Raw genomic sequence first — 12,687 nt, 5'->3', positions numbered from 1 at the left:
TATACTTTTCAATATGATTGGAGCATTTTTAGATTTTGACCCCTGTGTAATTCTTCATTGACCCCTACCTGGCCGCCATATTGGATTTTCAAGTGGCCAGCACTTTTTTCTCAAACACTGATTTATGAAGAACATTCATGCCTAATTCATCAAGTGAACAATTCTGTCCAGATTCTAGCGCCACTAGATGGTGCCATTTCACTACTTTCTATAGTGATTTACTGGTTTGGAGTTTACATGCTGTGTGCATACCAATGAGTGACTGCATCTTATTTGATTCTAATAGTTGAGAGTTGTAATGTTTTGAACTAATTAATATTATTTGGTTTGTTATTTCAGACTCACTTCTTCACTCCATCACCCTCCCTAACTGTAAATATTTCTGAATATGTTCATGAATATTAGCTGGAGTAAAGCCTGCTGAAGGACATACTGGAGTCTGGTGTCTTCATCCCTGTGTTCTGACCGACACACCATCTTGCCTACAGTTAGCCTCTAAATGAACTGGCACCCTGCTATCATAGCCTCAGTAACACACAGGTTTCTCATCACTGTCCAATCTTAGAAAAATATAAACTTTTAAGTTTTGACAATTTCATGCTATTTAAAATGTGTTGTGTTGTGTACAGCTCCCTACACAATTTGCCCCCCACTCCCTCTGAGAAACTATATTAACAGGAAAAGTAACAATGAAATTAACACCAGATCCTCCGCTAGGGGTGACTGCGAGATCAAATTTAGAAAAATTGCCTTTGCTCAAAATGTACTCTCTATTTAATTAGGGGAAGTAGTACAAATACTCTGCCAACGACAATCAGGTTCACCCCCACATTTGCTTTATTCAAGACACAGCTTAAAACATGGCTGAAAGATAACCAAACCTGTAATCATTACTAGTTAAAGACAGTGAGGAAAATAAGTATTTGAACACCTTGTGATTTTGCAAGTTCTCCCACTTAGAAATCATGGAGGGGTCTGAAATCTTCATCTTAGGTGCATGTCCACCGTGAGAGATATAACCTAAAAAAAATCCAGAAATCACAATGTATGATTTTTTTAATAATTTATTTGTATGTTACTGCTGCAAATAAGTATTTGAACACCTGTGAAAATCAATGTTAATATTTGGTACAGTAGCCTTTGTTTGTAATTACAGAGGTCAGACGTTTCCTGTAGTTTTTCACCAGGTTTTCACACACTGCAGCAGGGATTTTGGTCCACTCATCCATACAGATCTTCTCTAGATCTTTCAGGTTTGGAGTTTCAGCTCCCTCCAAAGATTTCTATTGAGTTCAGGTCTGGAGACTGGCCAGGCCACTCCATGACCTTGAAATGCTTCTTACGGAGCCCCTCCTTAGTTGCCCTGGCTGTGTGTTTGGGGTCATTGTCATGCTGGAAGACCCAGCCATGACCCATCTTCAATGCTCTTACTGAGGGAAGGAGGTTGTTTGCAAAAATCTCGCAATACATGACCCCATCCATCTTCCCTTCAATACGGTGCAGTCGTCCTGTCCCCTTTGCAGAAGAGCACCCCCAGAGTATGATGTTTCCACCCCCATGCTTCACGGTTGGGATGGTTTTCTTGGGGTTGTTCTCATCCTCTAAACATGGTAAGTGGAGTTGATTCCAAAAAGCTCTATTCTGGTCTCATCTGACCACATGACCTTCTCCTATGTCTCCTCTGGACCATCCAGATGGTCACTGGTGAACTTCAAATGGGCCTGGACATGTGCTGGCTTGAGCAGGGGGACCTTGCTGCCCTGCAGGATTTTAAACCATGACAGCATCATGTGTTACTAATGTATCTTTGTGACTGTGGTCCCAGCTCTCTTCAGGTCATTGACCAGGTCCTCCTGTGTAGTTCTGAGCTTTCTCAGAATCATCTTTACCCCACAAAAGTGAGATCTTGCATGGAATCCCAGACTGAGGGAGATTGACAGTCATCTTGTGTTTCTTCCACTTTATAATAAATAATCATAACAGTTGTCTTCTACCAAGCTGCTTGCCTGTTGTCCTGTAGTCCATCCACCCTTGTGCAGGTCTACAGTTTTGTCCCTGGTGTCCTTATGCTGCATTCACACAGGGCGTGACCAGATGCCACAAATTTGCTTCGGTCGTGTGGCGACAGATGCACCACCATCACCCGGTGTGTCGCTCTGCTTTCGCTACGAAAATTTGCCCCAGTGCGTCATCAAATAGGAGGAGCTTCCACTCTGCTCGCTGGCTCCGGTTGTCAGTCAAGTTAACATGACAGACCTTGATCACACGGAGCGAGCTGTTGTGGAAAGCTCCCAATTTGGGGAGTATCATCATTTGCTGCAGGAGCTGCGTCTGGATGATGGCCGCTTTCAGCGGTCCTTCCCCCTCTGCAGGACCCAGTTTGAGGACCTCCTGTCCCGTTCATGCGCGCACATATAAATAAAAAAAAACTCAGCTGCTTGCTGTAGGGCTGCTCCTCGCTCTACCCCAAAAAACTCTATCATAATTGTGTTTAGAAACCAGTCACCATTTGTTTTATTATACATCTGTGTAGTTAATAAGTAAAATAATCTTCATGGACGATTCGCTCGCACACACACGTAAAAAAAAGCTTGAATCTTCAACTGACTGGGTTGCTTGACGCAAGGACGTTTCGCTTCAAATCGCAGAAGCTTCCTCACATACAATTCCTGCTCTGGTAGTCTGACTTCTGTCTGATCCTTGTCCACTCGCTCCATGTACAGATTGGTGGAGAGCCTTGACGTCTTTCACGGGCATCCCTCCCAGTCACTGGTTCAGATATGTTGATGACACATGGGTTAAAATCAAGCAACAGGAGGTTGAGGACTTTACAGAACACATCAACTCGGTGGACTCCAATATCAAGTTCACACGTTAGGATGCCAGAAACAACCATTTAGCCTTCTTGGACTGTGATGTTATGATTGGAGAGAACAGGCAGCTCCAGACAGAGTTTTACAGAAAACCCACTCACACTGACAAATATCTGCTCTTTGGCTCAAACCATCCCCTTGAACACAAGCTCGGGGTGATCAGGACTCTTCAACACAGAGACCTACAGGTGCCCACAACTGCAGAGGGAAGGGCTAAAGAACAACAACTTGTCCGGAAAGCCCTCACAGTATGTGGGTACCCACGATGGTCCCTGGACAAACTGCAGAGGTCCCAGAGAACTAAGAGACCAGAAAGACAGGAGACAGAGACAAGAAGAAGAGAGTGTCGCTCCCTTATTTAGCAGGAGTAGGGGAAAAACTACAGAGGATCTTCAGACAGCACAAAATCCCAGTTTACTTTAAACCTGTTAACACAATGAGACAGAAATTAGTTCACCCTAAGGACAGGATCCCTAGTTACAAACAGAGCAATGTAGTGTATTCTATCAGATGTCAGGAAAACTGTAACAAACACTACATAGGGGAGACTAAGCAACCTTTACACAAAAGGCTATACCAGCACCGTAGAGAGGGCACCAGTGGACCTCAGTCTGCAGTTCATCTCCACCTTAAAGACACTAACCACACGTTTGAGGACAAGGAAGTTAAAATCTTAGCCAGAGAGAAGAAATGGCTTGAGAGAGGGGTGAAAGAGGCATTCTATGTGAAACAGTTGAAACCCAGCCTTAACCGGGGAGGGGGTCTTAGACACGCTTTGTCCCCTGTTTACAATGGGGTACTCAGATCAAAGCAGTTTCACCGCAATTACATCATATGGGAGAAGGACACGTGATGGCGGCACACAGCTCGTGCCAGGTGCATAATAGCCTCACACCTTGTGTCTGTAGCGCAGCACAGGGGTTTATAACCTTATGTAACCACTGTAAAAGGAGTAAATATCTACAGGATAGCATCTACCACATGGATTACAGCTATGGTTGAAGATTACAGCTCCTAAACTACTAATTACACGGTCCCAGGTGTCTTATTAACTTCTACGACTATCCACAAAATATTCGAACATGCACAGAAGGGGAATATAGTGGTATTAAACAATGTATAAAATGGCATAATACACGTTAACTGTAGAAACACGCATTTGCACTTACTTCCGCTCATGCACGCACACAGAGAACAGCCATCGCCACACACAATTTTCAAACCTATTGAAGGAAGCCACCAAGGCACACAGAACATTCAAAATTAGTTTAAAATTTTCTCTGTTCCAATCAAGCAAAGCTAACAAAGAAAAAAGATTCCTGGATCCAGCCTGTTGATCCTTACCAAAATTTAACAGGCTTTTCCTTGGTCCAGGCCCCATCCCTCCACCAATTTTAATGAAAATTAAAATTTCTTACTTCTGCGAATAGGCAGACAGATAGGGTCAAAAACATTACCTTGTTGGCTGAGGCAGTGATGGTAATGAGCACTGCATCGATTCAAGTATCAAATAAAGTACCACTTGTATATGTCAGGAACAACTCTGTACTCCCTGTAAACGCCCACATGGTTACAGGCCTGACAGATTGCACGTGCAAACTCATATTTGTCTTGAGTAAGATGACGTCGAGCAACATAGGATTTGCGCCAACCAAAGTACCTCATGTAAGTCTCATCATTATCAACCATTCTCGAGATGAAATCAGCCATCGTTTTAGCATCAGAAAAGTCATTAACGTGTATGAATGAAGTGCCTGGAAAAAACTCCTCATAGTTTTTCCTCGGTGGCCCCAAAACTATCGGCACAGTGCCGACTGCAAGAGGCCCGTTGAATGTTTCTGTAATATAATCTTTATCATCTGATTTCTCAAAGGAAAGGTAAAATTTACAGCTGCTAATTGTTTGAAAGTAGTCGTCATCACTGAGGGACGCGCGGTCAAAGACATCCACCGGAATGTGTTTGATGAGCTCTCTGTAGTATCGGTTTCTCTCCCCTGATCCCGTGTCGAGCTTCTTCTTCTCCACAATCCAGCAGAGAAATCTCTCCTTTGGGGGCAGCACAAAATCTTTGTCTGTGCTCTTCCTGGCACTCAGTTGCCACTGCACACGGATATCTCCATCCTTCCTGTAGGTCAAAGTCAAGTTGAAAAGGCGTTCGATACCCGGTATCCTGCGTGTGCCGTTTTTTGGGTCGGTGTTGAACCAGATCCACCTCTGAATTCTGGGTCTGGCTAACGCAGGTAGGTTTGTCATATTTTCTTCAATAGCTCGGTGAAACATCACAACAACCTCAGCTTTGGAGTACAAAGATCTGTCATCGGTGAGCTGACATCTGACCGGCTTGAAAATCTTCTTACACACGTTAAAATCAAACTGCTTGTTTTCGGGCCAGAACCACAGCAGCATTAAAGGTTTATATTGCAGCTGCTGCTCTGCTAATTTGTTGTCACTGTGTATTTTAATTTGTCCTGATTGAGCAGGTGGAATGTGGCATATACTGAGTGGAGGCGATTTAAAGTACATTAAAAACAGGACAACGATTCCGGTTATTCCAATGATCCCTGGCAGGATGGCCTGAAAATGAGAAACCTTGAAAGAGCAAAGCATTTTGAAGAACCTGCAAGGAAAAGAAGAAATGTTTAGCTGCAATGTTGTCAGCACATTTTCTCTGAAAATGATTGATTTTTGCTATTCAAATTTCAACATCTCATGGAAGTCTTTTTTATTAAACTTCTTATATTGGCTGTTGTTACGTCATGAACATGTCCACTGCAACTTAAAGTTCCAAAACACCCATTCCACACTGCTAATTACCTTAGAGCTAATTGCCAAGCTACAAACCCAATTTCAATGAAGTTGGATGCTGCGTAAAATGTAAATAAAAACAGAATACAATGATTTGCAAATCCTCTTCAATCTATATTCAATTGAATACACCACAAAGACAAGTTATTTAATGTTCAAACTGATAAACTTTATTGTTTTGTGCAAATATTTGCTCATTTTGAAATGGATGCCTGAAACACGTTTCAAAAAAGCTGGGACAGTGGTAAACATACAGAAGGAAAAGTATTACATCACCTTTCCTTCTAACAACACTCAATAAGTGTCTGGAACTGAGGACACTCATGAGTGGGTATAAAAGGAGCATCCCCAAAAGCCTCGGCCGTTCACAAGCAAAGATGGGGTGAGGATCACCACTTTGTGAACAACTGCATGAAAAAAATAGACCAACAGTTTAAGAACAATGATTCTCAACATTCAATTGCAAGGAATTTAGGGATTCCATCATCTACAGTCCATAATATAATCATAAGATTAAGAGAATCTAGAGAACTTTCTACACGTAAGTGGCAAGGCCGAAAACCAACATTGAATGCCCGTGACCTTCGATCCCTCAGGCGGCACTGCATTAAAAACCGACATCATTGTGTAAAGGATCTTACCACGTGGGCTCAGGAACACTTCAGAAATCCATTTGTCAGTTAACACAGTTCATCGCTACAGCTACAAGTGCAAAATAAAACTCTACCATGCAAAGCGAAAGCCGTACATCAACAGCATCCAGAAACGGTGCCGCCTTCTGTAGGCCCAAGCTCATTTAAAATGGACAGATGCAAAGTGAAAAAGGGTGCTGTGGTCTGATGAGGCCACATTTCAAATTGTTTTTGGAAATCATGGACATCATGTCCTCTGGACAAAAAAGGAAAAAGATCATCCAGATTGTTACCAGACCAAAGTTCAAAAGCCAGCATCTGTGATGGTATGGGGGTGTGTTAGTGCCCATGGCATGGACAACTTACACATCTGTGATGGCACCATCAATGCTGAAAGGTACATCCAGGTTTTGGAGCAACACATGCTGCCATCCAGGCAACGTCTTATTCAGGGACGTCCCTGCTTATTTCAGCAAGACAATGCAATGCCACATTCTGCACGTGTTACAACAGCGTGGCTTCGTAGTAACAGATTGCGGGTACTAGACTGGCCTCCCTGTATTCCAGACCTGCCGCCACTGAAAATGTGTGGCACATTATGAAGTGCAAAATACGACAATGGAGACCCCGGACTGTTGAACTGAAGTCGTACATCAAGCAAGAATGGGAAAGAATTCCACCTACAAAGCTTCAACATTTAATGTCCTCAGTTCCCAAACGCTTATTGAGTGTTGTTAGAAGGAAAGGTGATGTAACACAGTGGTAAACATACCACTGTCCCAGCTTTTTTGAAACGTGTTGCAGGCATCCATTTCATAATGAGCAAATATTTGCACAAAACAATAAAGTTTATCAGTTTGAACATTAAATATCTTGTCTTTGTGGTGTATTCAATTGAATATAGGTTGAAGAGGATTTGCAGATCATTGTATTCTGTTATTATTTACATTTTACACAACATCCCAACTTCACTGGAATTGGAGCTGTAAATTTTTTGCTAGCACACTATCTTTTCAGCTTTTGAAAACCTTTAGCGGACCAGTTAGATTCCACTAAATCTCGTTTTCCTAAATTTAAGTTAGCTAACATTTTTTAAATGTTCAACAATAAAAAATGTTTGCAAACCCTAAAATGATATTAATAATAATAATAATAATTATTATTATTAAATTATTGTTTGTTCCTTTTGGATCTTATACACTAATCCATTAAGCAATAATAAATGATAATAATCCAAACTGACACATCACACAAAGGCAACAATATGACCTCAGGGAGCTGAAGAGTAGGAAGTCAAGCCAGATTCAATGCATTAGATTATTCAAATTAATTTCAGTGGACCAGCTCTTCACCCTCACAAGGATATTGAAAATGGCTTGGGAATATGACCAACCAGACTACACGTGCTTTGTGGATTTGAAAAAGATGTCCTACCGAGTCCCACAAAGTGTCCTGGGGGGGTGTACATTCGAAACTGTTGCAACTCATAAAGGAGGAGTTGTGTACACATTATCTGCAGGACATCAGACTTATTATTACGTATTATTACGATTAGGATTATGAATACCCCCCTGAGGTCACGCCACATTTTGTTTCCACGTCACAAAAATTTTGTGACAGTATTACAAAACATAGATTAACTTACTTTTTGGAATGTCATCATGAACTGCCCTGGGATTGTATTGGGCCGAGAAGGAGGAAGTATATCACATGCCTCTTGTTTTTTTTGTTTGTTTAGTGTGTGTGTGTGTGTGTGTGTGTGTGTGTGTGTGTGTGTGTGTGGGTGGGTGGGGGGTAAGCAGAAAATGAATAAATGAACTGTGCAGAAAACAAAATCTCTGTCTGGTAAAATACCAAAACAAATGTGCAAGAAAATTGTGTCATTTTGGAGGTTTTTAATTATGTTACTATTGTAGTTTATCAAATAAATGTGGAAACAACAACAACAATAATAATAATAATAATAATAATAATAATAATAATAAGTCCCTTTGACTGCTTCCTTATTTTCCCTTATTAATAAAAATAACAACAATAATTTACGTAGGAGATTCAGTTTTAAATGTAAACTGCTAAACTAAAAACAACAATAAATTACTACCATATAAGTCACATTAATTTAAAAAAAACAGTGAAATACATAAATTACGATATGTGGCGAATTCAGGGTTTAAATTGTCTTAAAGGCAGATTACAAGCGAAAAAAATGACTTGATCAACGCAGTTATGTCGCAATGCAATAGAAATGTGTACTTACTGTGAGATTTTTTTTTTAAACAAACGTTTTCACACATTAAAAAAGGAATTCTGGAATCTTAAAAAAACAAAAAAACAAAACGGTAAACCGGCCGGTCCGGTCACCACAGCACGTCAGTCGTTTCCATCTCAGCGGTTTTAAACTATTAAACCAATTATTCTACATTTCTGTTCCTGACTTTATTTTTAATGATTGTGATTATCAAAAGCTAGTATTAACAGGGCGTTTTCCCTTTATCACCGCAGGTATTCTGTCTTAAAAAGTTTTCCATCAACACTAACCATAAAATCCGTTAGAAGAAGAAAAGAAACAAATGTGATCTTTTGATGTAAAAAAAGAAAAAAAAGAAAAGAAAATTAAAATCTGTCAGCTCCTGTGAGGACTAACGAATTTTTGTCTGCAAATCCATAATAAAAAGTAACCTCCGCAGGATGGTGATCATTTTGCGTATTGATCAGAATACGTACTTAGGCGGCGGAGCTTCCATCGTGATGTTCAGTTTGTCCGCAGGTGACGGTTTGAAACTGCGCAGCTCCGAAGGGTAGGTGATGAGTGACGTAACTGCAGCCCCTCCCAGACTGGGCTGGAAGGTGGACTGGGCTGGAAGGTGACTTGTTGTATTTTATGCCAGTATCGCAGAAACCATTAATACAGAGTTGTTTTGGCAACACAAAAATGCGAGTTAGTCATGTCTGAGCTGCAAAACAATGCAAGTTTCAACAACACAGTGAACACAAACAACTAAGTGCTTATATCTGTGAAAAGGCGATGTGCTGCTGCACACATGCACACAGTCCACAGGATGAACTGGAAAACCTAAAAGGAAGAACAAAAAAAAGAAAAAACAGCAGATTTACTATATCCTTGGCAGATTATGTTATTGGAGGCTATGATATATTTTTAAGTGCAGTATTGAAAACTCCACAGGGAGAGGGATTCTGGTGTACATTAACTGAGATTTTAGGTAACTTGTAATATTTTTAATGTATATTCCTCAGCATTAAGTAGAAAATCCAGTTTAAAAATCACAAAAACACGACATGCCATTGCTGAATCCTCTTCAAGCATTAAAACAACAAAGGTGAGATGGAGATTATAGCTCTAAAATCCCCGTTGAGAAAACACTGAGCATTGCCCAAAAGGGCGAGGTCATGAAAAAAAAAAAAACCACACAGTCTCAGTGTAATTTTTGCAGATGAAGAAGATACTGTGAAAAATCTGAAGACAGACAATTCCTTGGGAAAAGTGTTAAATTTAGTATCTTCATGTGATTTGACCATATTTTAAACATGGGCATGATCAAAATATGGAAGCAGAATTTAAAAGTGTGTTCTTGAAGGATCCATAAGTCACCCTTTTTCTCCTGTTCAGACTGAGGTTGACAATCCAGTTTGAGTAGGATTCGGACCAAATCCGGCATGACCTGTGGATCATGATGTAATTCCTGCCTATTTTCATGAGCACACAGTGTCTCTATTGTTACAGCAAACACAAGATCTCACAGTCTCAGATTTACACACACCTATGAATAGAGGATGCGATTACAGAAAATTATACACAGGTGCAGGGAAACAAACCAGGAAAGGGCACGGCAAACAAAGGGACACACCCCAAAAGCCCACACCGAAAGTCAAGAGCGTGTAGAAAAACAAATGCAAACCAGAAAACCCCAGAAAGAACTGAATACTACATAAAACAACATCAAACAAAACCCCAACCATGACAGTTTAACACATACAAACCATCACTTTTACATCCAGTCAGGGGATGGATACATGAACATTTCCAAGACAGTGATTATATCTTGGACTTTGTTACATCAGTTATGAAAAAATACAAACAAGATGGTACTCTGTGGTAAATCTGTGTGGAGCACACGTCTCAAAAACTAAGGTATCACAGGGCTGGATCCAGCGTGAAAATCTGACAGATGCATTTTTGCCCAATAAGAAAATAAAAATTGCACGCGTCTTGTTATTCAATAATCTTCATTCTTTTATTCGTGTGCAACATACACTGTCACACTTCTTTTAATATATTTATTATACTTCATGGACCATAGTGAACACTTCTTATTTGTATAAATATGATAACAAAAATTGACATGGTGGATCCTTGATCTCTGGACATAAATAGGAATAAACAAAATCTGTAGTTTTTAATCAAAAGCATTTCCTTTCAGACATTATTGGCATGAATGTCTTTTCATATATCTGAGCTGAGCTCTTGTAGCTGCTGTGCTGCACGTCAGGATGTAATTTGTAAAGAAATACAGCACGTCTCATTTTGGGAGGAAAAAAAGGTTTTAGTCAATTGTAGTTTCTTGTCTGTATTACAACGTTTGCAAGAGGTGTCATCTTATTTAAAGCGGCAATTTGTTTTGAAGTTATTAATTCCGACCGGAGTCTGTCTCAGCAGAGAGCCGTGCAGCATCTGGAGCTGTGCAACAGAACGGAGGATGACTCTCGTTTCTTGACTGCAACAAGACAAGAGTCCCAGTTAGTGACTTTAATCCACACAAAAGTGACTCACGATATTTTAATGGCTTTGAGAGGGGTTAAGAAGCGAACTTGCCATTTCTGAAGAGCAGTGAATCAAAGAACCAACGAGTTAGTGAATCGAAGCATTGCTTCAATGGGTCTTGCTTCAAAGTGGAGCCGCGCTGCAGAAGCAGTTGATTACAGACCCACTGCAGACCAAACCCTGAATATCCAACTTTATTTGTACGTCCGTATGATTCGGAAACTCTGAAAAATCCATATAATTTACGGACAATCTGTATAGGTTGACATGTATGGTCGAAAAACCACTGAAAATGTAATTTCAGTCATCATAGAATGCTTTTCTGTCTAGTCTGAAAACTATTTATAAACCACTCACCGTTTCTTTTTGAAATAAGCGCCCAATTTTACTTGCACAACTTTTTTCCTGGATGCCATGATCATCGACTCACCTGGACTGACGCTTTGTTTATTTGATCCGGTTTGAATTTTCCTGTGTACACCTGCATGGTGCATTGTGGGATCAAATCAAAAGCACTATTCAGGATTATTCAAGATTTTTTTTTTTTTTTTACCAATGATGAAAGATGCGTAAAAAAATCTGACCGATGCAACTGCATTGGTCCAAACCGGTCTGGATCCGGGCCTGGTATCACGCAAGAAGGAGACTAGTGAGGAAAACCACCACCCTAAAGAAATTATGGGTGATTCTTAGACTACGGGCACTTATTATGTCCTTTGATCATATTGTATGAAAAACAGAAAAAAGGGGAAATTTCACACTTTTATAGTTATCTTTACAATGAAAGTGTAAGAAATTTGTTCTAGTAGTCTATGATGACTTTTTCACCTTTTTTCAGCATCATTATATGCAAATATTACCGTTTTGTGCTTGTCCCACACCCAGACTTTTGATCTTCAATGATAAAAATGAATGGTAAAGAAACATTTTTTCTAATGTTTTAAAATATCTCTGAATAAAATATCAGTAAAATAATCAAAACATAATTGGGGTATTCAGTGTCATACAACTATTGTGATTTTTTTTTAAACAAAATGTAGTTGTGCCACACTATTGCCGTAATTTCCACCACAACACTGTAATGTCCCTAAACAGTTTGTATGAAAGATTGTTTGGGTAGTTTCTATGGAGATAAACAGTGACATCAGAGCACATGTATATAGCGCCAAATCACAACAAACAGTTGCCCCAAGGTGCTTTATATTGTAAGGCAATGGTGTGGTGGAAATTACATTTACAAGGCCAGTAGTGCCCGTAGTTAAAGAATCACCCTTATAGGCTTTTCTGGCTGTGATTGGAGAAATAATATGTGTTATATGCACTAAAGGGTACACTTAATTATTCACACCATCATTTTGGCTTTTAGATTTTTGTTTCTAATAATTCATGCTAATCAGGACCCACTCTCCTAAGCTTCTGTGTCCTGATCTGATCAGGCATACTCAAAGCAGACAGGGCATGCACCTGCTCAGAAAAGTGGCTGCTCCAGATTCAGTAAATGCAAAGTCATGGAAATGGGGAAGTGCAACATGAGCATGCTTATTATTTTCCAAATGGTTCACCACCAATACAAACTAAGTCAAAAGGAAAAAAAAAA

General features: G+C 40.0%; 1 protein-coding gene across 1 annotated transcript; it reads right to left on the bottom strand.

Moving 5' to 3' along the window:
* Window positions 1–3,571: 3,571 nt before the first annotated feature.
* On the bottom strand, window positions 3,572–9,138 carry LOC117502373 (alpha-(1,3)-fucosyltransferase 9-like). The gene is made up of 2 exons (XM_034161405.1): window positions 9,035–9,138; window positions 3,572–5,490 (listed from the first exon to the last, which is right to left on the bottom strand). The coding sequence occupies exons 1-2, from the start codon at window positions 9,052–9,054 to the stop codon at window positions 4,380–4,382; spliced, it is 1,131 nt and encodes a 376-aa protein (XP_034017296.1). The 5' UTR covers window positions 9,055–9,138; the 3' UTR covers window positions 3,572–4,379.
* Between the last annotated feature and the right edge of the window lie 3,549 nt (window positions 9,139–12,687).

Source organism: Thalassophryne amazonica, chromosome 20 (genome assembly GCF_902500255.1).
Source record: "Thalassophryne amazonica chromosome 20, fThaAma1.1, whole genome shotgun sequence".
NCBI lineage: Eukaryota > Metazoa > Chordata > Actinopteri > Batrachoidiformes > Batrachoididae > Thalassophryne > Thalassophryne amazonica.
Note: the sequence above shows the minus strand (reverse complement) of the source record. Positions and strands in the feature narration are given on the sequence as shown.

Bases quoted from the DNA above. Each gene is read 5' to 3' on its own strand.
- LOC117502373 (XM_034161405.1), bottom strand. From the start codon at position 9,054: ATGGAAGCTCCGCCGCCTAA. The intron at 5,491-9,034 runs GTACGTATTCTG...TTTTCCTTGCAG, and splicing joins ATGGAAGCTCCGCCGCCTAA to GTTCTTCAAAATGCTTTGCT.